The sequence below is a fragment of the Coregonus lavaretus genome, assembly GCF_964263955.1.
Source record: "Coregonus lavaretus genome assembly, contig: HAP1_SCAFFOLD_2031, whole genome shotgun sequence".
Lineage (NCBI taxonomy): Eukaryota > Metazoa > Chordata > Actinopteri > Salmoniformes > Salmonidae > Coregonus > Coregonus lavaretus.
The window spans coordinates 1-10000 of record NW_028156252.1 but is presented as its reverse complement, the minus strand read 5'-3'; the positions used below and the strand labels follow the sequence as shown (position 1 = coordinate 10000).

Sequence of the window (10000 nt, the reverse complement as noted above, 5' to 3'; positions counted from 1 at the left end):
CCTTAACCACACTGCTAACCCTATGCCTAACCCTAACCTTAACCACACTGCTAACCCTATGCTTAACCCTAACCTTAACCACACTGCTAACCCTAATGCCTAACCCTAACCTTAACCACACTGCTAACCCTATGCTTAACCCTAACCTTAACCACACTGCTAACCCTATGCCTAACCCTAACCTTAACCACACTGATAACCCTATGCTTAACCCTAAGCTTAACCACACTGCTAACCCTATGCCTAACCCTAACCTTAACCACACTGCTAACCTTAATGCCTAACCCTAACCACACTGCTAACCCTAATGCCTAACCCTAATCTTAACCACACTGCTAACCCTAATGCTTAATCCTAACCTTAACCACACTGCTAACCCTATGCTTAACCCTAACCTTAACCACACTGCTAACCCTATGCTTAACCCTAACCTTAACCATACTGCTAACCCTATGCTTAACCCTAACCTTAACCACACTGCTAACTCTATGCTTAACCCTAACCTTAACCACACTGCTAACCCTATGCTTAACCCTAACCTTAACCACACTGCTAACCCTATGCTTAACCCTAACCTTAACCACACTGCTAACCCTATGCTTAACCCTAACCTTAACCACACTGCTAACCCTAATGCCTAACCCTAATCTTAACCACACTGCTAACCCTATGTCTGACCCTAACCTTAACCACACTGCTAACCCTAATGCTTAACCCTAACCTTAACCACACTGCTAACCCTATGCCTAATCCTAACCTTAAAGACCAAAAAGCTCATTTTTGTTTTCATGAATTTTTACAATATAGCCAATTTCGACTTTGTGGCTGTGGTAACTTGTGAAACTCAAGGGGTACCTCAACTAATGGTTATCCTTGGGACGCCCGTACCCTAAACCCTAACCCCTACCCTTACCTGTAACCCTTACCTAACCTTAACCCTAATCTTAACCCTTTCCTTAAACGTTTGAAACGTCAACTTCAATGGGGTGACGTCAGAGTTAGGACGTCCCAAGGACACAGTTTAGACATTTTCTTGCCTTTGGCATCGGTTACCCCACTCTCCCCTAGCGGGAAAAAAATGAATAAACTGCAGTGTTTCTCAAAAGATTAGACTTGGCCTAGAACAAATAAATGAATAATTCTAGCTAAGGAAAACTGCATGCAATTCAATAACATAGCAATGCATTCAACATACACATTACATACCATACAAACAAAGTACTGTATGTATTGATTACTATTGCCAATTTAATGTAGTAACGTTGCATTGAGTCAGGTGACTGCCATCAGCTGATTGCCTCCAGACAGACAGATTATGGCCGACCAGTCAGAAGCTCAATTAGGAAACGGCTGAGTTTAGCATAATCGATTCTCTTTTTACGCCTTCTGGGGCTCATATTTCACTATCGTGGACAACATTTGCCAACAGTTACTAAGGTGAGTTTAATAAGAATATCGCTGAAAGAGCGTGAGTACGCTCTCAATGCATCATTGCCTAGTTAGCCAGTCCCAGGCGGTGCATAAACGTTCCTTCAACTAACTAACTATCTATCATTCCAAATGACTTTTTGCGAAAGCTTGTGACTTCCCAATGAAACATTGCACCAACAATGTTCGTAAGCTAGTTTGCTAGCTAACGTTAACTAATCTGTCTTGCTTACATTGCAATAAAGCAGCCAGTGGAGACAATTTATTTAACTCGCATTTGCCAATCCATGCCTGTGTTGATAGGTCGCTATCAAGTTGTATCATTTGGGCTGCTTATTGACATATCAGGTAATGGATCGCCAAGTGTGGGAGAGACCCTGGACCTTGGAAGAGATGCGACAGACCAGCGCCAACTGGTCCCTGGCTGCAGACTCAGGAGTAGGCTAAGTGGAATTTGTTTATGGCCCTCATTTAGGCTTTGGTTATTATCTCTTGACTTATTCCGTTTCTGAATAACCGACTGTTTCTTCTGCATTTAACAATGTGTCATCTGCTGCCTTGGCAAGACAGCAACAAGGTGGCTGAAGCAGAAATAGACTGGCAGGCAGGCTCTCAGCCTCTGAATCTACATGTTATGGGTAGAGCAATCACATAGCATTGTAAACAGTAACACAACAGATTAACTACCTATATCTCTGTTGCAAAGACAATGTCCGCTACTGGACAAAAAGATACTGTTGAATAGATGAAGATTAAACAGCGGTTCGTATCCCCTCCTGCACAGCTCTTCCTGTTCCTGCAAGACTTCTCTCAGAGGATGCTGTCAAAGACTCATGAGATAGAGAAGCAGCTGGATGGACTGATCAGAGACAGCAAGGCCACAGACTGCTGCCTGCACACCGTCTTTAACGACTTCCTCATGCTCTCCAACACACAATTCATTGAAAACGTACGTTGTGGTGTGGACCGGAAATACCATGTCCGTGTTCATTAGAGCATTTTAACGGTAGAGAGCGGACTGAAACAGGGAAAGGACTACCTGTACTTGACTTTTCTAATAAGTAACACATATTTATTTATTTTTTGCTTCAAATGTATGTTTTACTACAGTGTGCCCAAATGAACACGACCCATGTCTTGTTCCTCTGTTGAGCTAGGTGCCCCTCTTCTTTAGAGGATGGCTGTGCCGTGTTTGACATTATCCAGGTTTTTTGAAACTTCACAAGCTTTTAACAAAATTAAGAAAAGATGAATCGTGCTACATGGTACGGAACTATGAGGAACTGATTCCTCTTGTGTTTAATTATGTGGCTGCTCATGATTCCTCCTCTTTTTCTTGACTATCACAGGGTGCTGTGTTACATTGATAGATACTAACTCATTCTTCTTGTATTGATTGTGTGATATGTTATTGATCTTTGTGTTTGTTTGTTGACCTCATCAGAGAGTGTATGATGAGGAGGTGGAGGAGCCCGGGCCAAAGCCTGAGGCCTTGGAGAGACCGCCTGAGCAGGTAAATCATCGACCTACTTCTTCCTTGATGTGTTACGATGTTATGTATAGCCCTGTGACATCGTGATTTCCTCCCCGGGGATAGTTAAATTCAATTTCCCCGCGGGAGAAGACTCGTGAGCAGAAGGAAGCCGAGCTGATTCCTAAGGTCCAGGAAGCAGTGAACTACGGTCTGAGGGTGCTGGACTCTGCCTTTGAGCAGCTAGATATCAAGGCAGGAAACTCTGACTCAGAGGACGAGGAGGCCACAGACAGAGTGGAGCCCATACTGGAACCCAAGGTGAGGGTGGAATCATCTGGAAACATACAGGATTAGAGAGAGAATTCAAGTTGCTTACTTCCAGATATCGCGTTAGGACTAATACCTGCCCAGTACAGTCAAGGGAGGATGGCCAATTTTTCTACGCCATTATTCTTTTGATCTCTCTTTGGGGTCTAGGCCGTGTTAAGCACTTTGTGACTGTTGATGTACACTTTTTATTTTTAGACTAACATTTGATTTGAATGATTCTGCCCGTATTGACCAATGATGTTATCTCTTGCCGCTTCTTCCCCACTCTTTCTTTCTCCAACCCACCTCTCTCTCTCTCTCTCTGTAGGACCTGTATGTGGACAGGCCTTTACCGTATCTGATTGGCTCTCAGCTCTTTATGGCGCAAGACGACATAGGACTGGGAGACCTCTCCAGTGAAGGTAGGTCACCTCACCTCTACGTTCTTCATGTACTATTTCTACTGAAGGAGGGTGTGTGTGTTCTTTGCATGTGTTTATGTTGTTAGTGTTCAACACTCTTCCAAGCATAGTGTTTCTAGTCTAACATTAGTCATGTTTCTCAGAGAGAAAGTGAAACTGATGTAATTTTTTATTTCACAGAAATGTCAATCGACAGCGATCGAGAGAGCGTCATCGAGAGCGGAGATGGCAAAGATGTGGGCGTAAGTCTTTTTCATCTTTTCATCCAGAAAGAGTCAGATGTTTTTTTAACAGAGTGAAGTTGGCATTATTGTACATCCTCAAAATAAGTTGAAAATACTGACAATTTGATTTAGATAACTTTATTATCCCTGTGGTGTTTGTGACAGCAGTCAGATGACGACTTTGACCAGGAGGTGGAGGGGCCAGGCAGCATTAAGAAGGTGAAGGTCAATTTCACTGTGACTGTCAGGGTCAACGTTCAAACCCAGAGTTAGTGGATATCTCTGTGATAACAATAAAAAAACATACAGGATTGTATCTCTGTGTGCACAATTCTGACAATGGATGATTAGGGTATTTGCCAATTTAATCAATGATGTAACACAACAGAAAAGTGTGTGATTGATTGAATCCTACCTACACTCTGGACACTGGCATGCTGTTGTTCATGGCGACGATGGTAATGATAACACCTTAGTGAGGATTGTGATGTTATTTGCAACCTCATGGATGACATTGAATGATTTCCCCTGCAGAAGTCGTCTATGTTGAGTGTTGAGGAGGACGAGGAGGGGGATTCAGACATATTTGGAGAATCGGACAGCGATGAAGATGACAGAAAGGTATGTTTGATTATAGTTTGCTGGTGGAGACTGATACTAACATTATTACGGACAGATAATTTATTAAATGTAACTATCCTTTATCTAGGTAAGTCAACATTGCTAATACATTAGTTTTATGACTTGAGGGAACATAATGGATGTGTCATGTCTCAGCTATTGAATGTAGATGTAAATGTGAAATATTTTTGTCCCCTTGCATTAATATTGATGTTCTATTCCACCTCTCTTTTACGGAAGTCTTTGTGTCACATTCAGAACACAGGACCATCATCCTTTGCTGATGAGCTGGCCGCCAGAATCAAAGGGGAACCTATCAGCAAGCCGGAGGGAGATCGCACATGTATGTTTGTTTGATATTACCTGTATTGCAAATTATTCATTATCACCTCCACAATTTCTTGGTTTATCTTAAACATATAATGCTTTCTGTATGAGCTCATCTGCTAGCCTGGGTACCAGTGTGTTTCTGCTAGCCTGGGTACCAGTGTGTTTCTGCTAGCCTGGGTACCAGTGTGTTTCTGCTAGCCTGGGTACCAGTGTGTTTCTGCTAGCCTGGGTACCAGTGTGTTTCTGCTAGCCTGGGTACCAGTGTGTTTCTGCTTTAGCCAACTTATTGCCAAATGATCGTAGTGCCCTGTGTTTTGTGCATTAATGTGACATGCCTGGATTTTTTTATTGAAAGCTTTTTCATCAATATGTCCCCTTTTTCTTTTTGTGACAGATGGTCCAGCACCACCCTAAGACAATTGCTTGAATTTTTGATGTAATTCTCAATTCAGGCTTAAAATACAGGATAACGTCTTGCTATGTCATATGACTGCACAAAACAGTCTGGCACCCAGATCTAATGATACACTGCACTCAATTGAAGAACAATCTGCCTAAATTCATGTATCTGTCCTCTCTGTTTTGATTATTATGGTCACTGTTTGCTCCATACAAGTTTCAAGATGTGTTTTCTGTTGGCACGTTTGTACATAATGTAGGTCATACATCAAATGTGATGTCATAATGCAAATAATGTCTCAGTCTTGGCAGATTACAACAGCACATACATGTTTCACTACATATCATTGTTCTGCATGTGCATGCTCATGTTTCCTTCCCCGTGTCACTTCTCTGAAGCGTTGTCGTCTGCCTCTAAGAAGAACAGTAAAGCAAAGAAGGAGCCCAAGCCTGAGTGGCCACCGGGTAGGACAGCAATTCACTCACTTATCTAAAATAGTTTTCTTTACTACGCATTGTGTACAAGCACCTAATCTCACACTATGTATCCATTTATATTGTATCTGCTAAGCTAACTGTTACTTCATAACACTTCAGTCAGAAGAGCATCAGTGGAGTTGGTCTCGCTGCAAAGTGACTGAATTAGATATAATTTCACAAGCAGTCATGACATTGCGGTATTTACCAGTAATTTCATTGACTTGTTGTTGTTGACACCTGTTTGTGTTGTTGTAGCTGTTGAAGATGACAGCGAGGAGTTGTTCGGGCTGCCCAAGATGGAGGATGAGAACTTCTCTCCGTTTGGAGGGAAAGGAAGCCTCTTCAGCGGAGGGAGAGGACTGTTTGATGATGAGGAGGTAGGCTCACCTGAACGCCATTTTGTAGCTTACATATCTTACTTTTTACATGTTACTTAACCATTGTAATTTCACATAAGATGATGGATAGAAATCAATAAGCGAACCGTTCAAAGAAAACAATCAATCTACAGCCTGTTAAATGCTCCCAAAGAGTACATGAAATGAGTTTTGTCTGAAACCATAGTGACCCTAATGATATGACGTTTGTTGTCCAGGGGGATCTGTTCTCTGTAGCAGAGGAGAAGACCTCAGGTAATAATAGCCATACAACCATCTGTTGAAACGCCAAGGCTGTTTTCATTAGGGCACACTTTAGATGTTTCAGATAGTAGCTTTCCATTTCTCTCAGTTTCGGGATGTTTTCTTATAAGTGAATTGAGAATGTTGTGCAATGGCTGTGGTCACTGTTTCTAATTTAATTTTCGTGGGTTACCTTATTCATTTTGAGAAATGCTTTTTCCTGGACGGTATAGAGACTTTGACCTGTTAACAGAACCTGTATGTCTCTGTTGTGTTTCTGCCAGAACCTGTCAAGCCTGCTACGAAGATTCCTTCAGGGGCTGTGTCAATATTCCCAGGTAACAGAAACATACCCCAAGGACAGCGAAGGCCTTTCAAAGATGATAAAGATGATTACATAGTAATAACAGGGTTACTCAGGAATGGGAAGGACACTTTTCTGGGGCTTGAGGACATAATGCCTCTTTAGATTTGGTCTTGCCTTTCTGAAACGGAATTGGATTTATTCAATTCAAACTAAATACTACTACAAAACACGACTACAGACAGTCTACGATGTTGACAATTCTGTGATGGTATTGACAAGTTCATCCTCTACAGATTTGATCTGACAAGTCTATCCTGTCCTGTTCTTTCCCCATAGAGAACAGCCTGTTTGGCACTCCCAATGACTCAGACTCAGTGGAGGGTAGAGAAAGAGGTATCCCAGACAAACCCAACAAGACCCAGACATCAGCCCCTAGAAAGACCGCAGGAGGAGGAGGAGGAAGAGGAGGAGGAGGAGGAGGAGGAGGGGGGCTGTTCGATGAGGAGGATGTCTTCTTCACCGGTAAAAGCCTTAAAAAGTCCAGCTCAGGTAAGTCAGTCGAACCGTAACCTCTCTTTCTAACACGGTGGGCAAGATCCGAACTTGAGATCAACGATCGTAAATATCAGTGAAAATCTTACGTTGACATCACGCTAATACATAATTTACTCTTACAGTGAGGGGAAAAAAGTATTTGATCCCCTGCTGATTTTGTACGTTTGCCCACTGACAATGAAATGATCAGTCTATAATTTTAATGGTAGGTTTATTTGAACAGTGAGAGACAGAATAACAACAAAAAAATCCAGAAAAACGCATGTCAAAAATGTTATAAATTGATTAGCATTTTAATGAGGGAAATAAGTATTTGACCCCCTCTCAATCAGACAGATTTCTGGCTCCCGGGTGTCTTTTATACAGGTAACGAGCTGAGATTAGGAGCACACTCTTAAAGGGAGTGCTCCTAATCTCAGTTTGTTACCTGTATAAACAACACCTGTCCACAGAAGCAATCAATCAATCAGATTCCAAACTCTCCTCCATGGCCAAGACCAAAGAGCTCTCCAAGGATGTCAGGGACAAGATTGTAGACCTATACAAGGCTGGAATGGGCTACAAGACCATCGCCAAGCAGCTTGGTGAGAAGGTGACAACAGTTGGTGCGATTATTCGCAAATGGAAGAAACACAAAATAGCTGTCAATCTCCCTCGGCCTGGGGCTCCATGCAAGAACACACCTCGTGGAGTTGCAATGATCATGAGAACGGTGAGGAATCAGCCCAGAACTACACAGTAGGATCTTGTCAATGATCTCAAGGCAGCTGGGACCATAGTCACCAAGAAAACAATTGGTAACACACTACACCGTGAAGGACTGAAATCCTGCAGCGCCCACAAGGTCCCCCTGCTTAAGAAAGTACATATACAGGGCCGTCTGAAGTTTGCCAATTAACATCTGAATGATTCAGAGGAGAACTGGGTGGAAGTGTTGTGGTCAGACAAGACCAAAATCGAGCTCTTTGGCATCAACTCAACTCGCCGTGTTTGGAGGAGGAGGAGGAATGCTGCCTATGACCCCAAGAACACCATCCCCACCGTCAAACATGGAGGTGGAAACATTATGCTTTGGGGGTGTTTTTCTGCTAAGGGGACAGGACAACTTCACTGCATCAAAGGGACGATGGACGGGGCCATGTACCGTCAAATCTTGGGTGAGAACCTCCTTCCCTCAGCCAGGGCATTGAAAATGGGTCGTGGATGGGTATTCCAGCATGACAATGACCCAAAACACACGGCCAAGGCAACAAAGGAGTGGCTCAAGAAGAAGCACATTAAGGTCCTGGAGTGGCCTAGCCAGTCTCCAGACCTTAATCCCATAGAAAATCTGTGGAGGGAGCTAAATGTTCGAGTTGCCAAACGTCAGCCTCGAAAACCTTAATGACTTGGAGAAGATCTGCAAAGAGGAGTGGGACAGAATCCCTCCTGAGATGTGTGCAAAACTGGTGGTCAACTACAAGAAACGTCTGACCTCTGTGATTGCCAACAAGGGTTTTGCCACCAAGTACTAAGTCATGTTTTGCAGAGGGGTCAAATAGTTATTTCCCTCATTAAAATGCAAATCAATTTATAACATTTTTGACATGCGTTTTTCTGGATTTTTGTTGTTGTTATTCTGTCTCTCACTGTTCAAATAAACCTACCATTAAAATTATAGACTGATCATGTCTTTGTCAGTGGGCAAACATACAAAATCAGCAGGGGATAAAATACTTTTTTCCCTCACTGTAGGTATGTGAATCAAGTTTTCACCTTATTTTTCATTCATGCAGTAAGTTTCACATCTTAGATCTTGCCACACTATGACTGTCTTTAGCACAAGCACTCATAATGTGTTGCCACCTGTGTTCAGCTGGACAGGAGAAACTCAAGCAGAAGAAGACAGGGGATCTGTTTGGAGGAGGTGATGAAGATGAGGATGGTGACATATTCAGTGAGAGCTACGGCGCTCAGAGCAGGAGGGAGGTGGTGGAGGAGGTGAAAAAGGTGAATATACACACGTGTACAGAGCATTGTTTTTACGTATGCTGTATCATAGGGCCTCCACTCACTGCTTTAGAATGTAGAGAAAAACTGGGTAATTCAACAGGGTGCTACGAAAGTCATGTCAAAATGTTGTAGAGTTCTATTGAGCAGTGACCACTTTTTGATCATGCCTGTGATGACATTCCATTTACTCTAAACATGCTAAATTCTCTGAGTAAATTGTCTAACCTTTGAACCATCTCTGGTAGTGACATGGGGTTTAGACTATTGTTTTTCTGACACAATTCTCTATTGAATGGACATATTTGTATATACCTTGAATTAATTAATACTTTTATGGGTGAACATCTTACATATTAAGTGGGATACTTGTTGATTGACTAACATTATTAGCGTGATCATGGTTATTAATTTAGGGGACTTGGGTATCATGATTACATGTTGCTTACTTACAGTAGTGTTGATGAGTTGCACTGATGATGGTTGTTGGTTTCAGTGATGAGTTGTGCTGAGGATGATGATGGTTGCTGTGATGAGGATGATGATGGTTGTGCTGAGGATGATGGTTGTTGGTTGTGTTTAGATGCCAGCAGGAGGTGTCTCCATGTTTGGTCCTGGTACCAAGAGCCTGCTGACTGAGGCACTGAAGAAACAACAGCCCTCCACCAGCCAAGAGTCAGAGGAGGTGGGAGTCCTCTTTCATCCATTCCATCATCTCTTTCTTCCATCTCTTTATCTATCTGCATTCTTTCTTTCTTTCTTTCTTTCTTTCTTTCTTTTCTTTCTTTCTTCTTTTTCTTTTCTTTCTTTCTTTTCTTTCTTTCTTTCTTTCTTCTTTCTTT

General features: G+C 42.4%; 1 protein-coding gene across 1 annotated transcript; it reads left to right on the top strand.

Annotated features, from left to right (window-relative positions):
- Positions 1–2300: 2300 nt before the first annotated feature.
- On the top strand, positions 2301–9843 carry LOC311126551 (WASH complex subunit 2A-like; the record flags this gene model as incomplete). The annotated part of the gene is made up of 14 exons (XM_084200542.1): positions 2301–2377; positions 2873–2941; positions 3050–3220; positions 3540–3633; positions 3814–3875; positions 4023–4076; positions 4392–4478; positions 4737–4821; positions 5943–6064; positions 6283–6319; positions 6592–6645; positions 6951–7163; positions 9025–9158; positions 9742–9843. Coding segments are annotated over exons 1-14 (1314 nt in total), but the record flags the coding sequence as incomplete, so codon positions are not given.
- Positions 9844–10000: the final 157 nt, after the last annotated feature.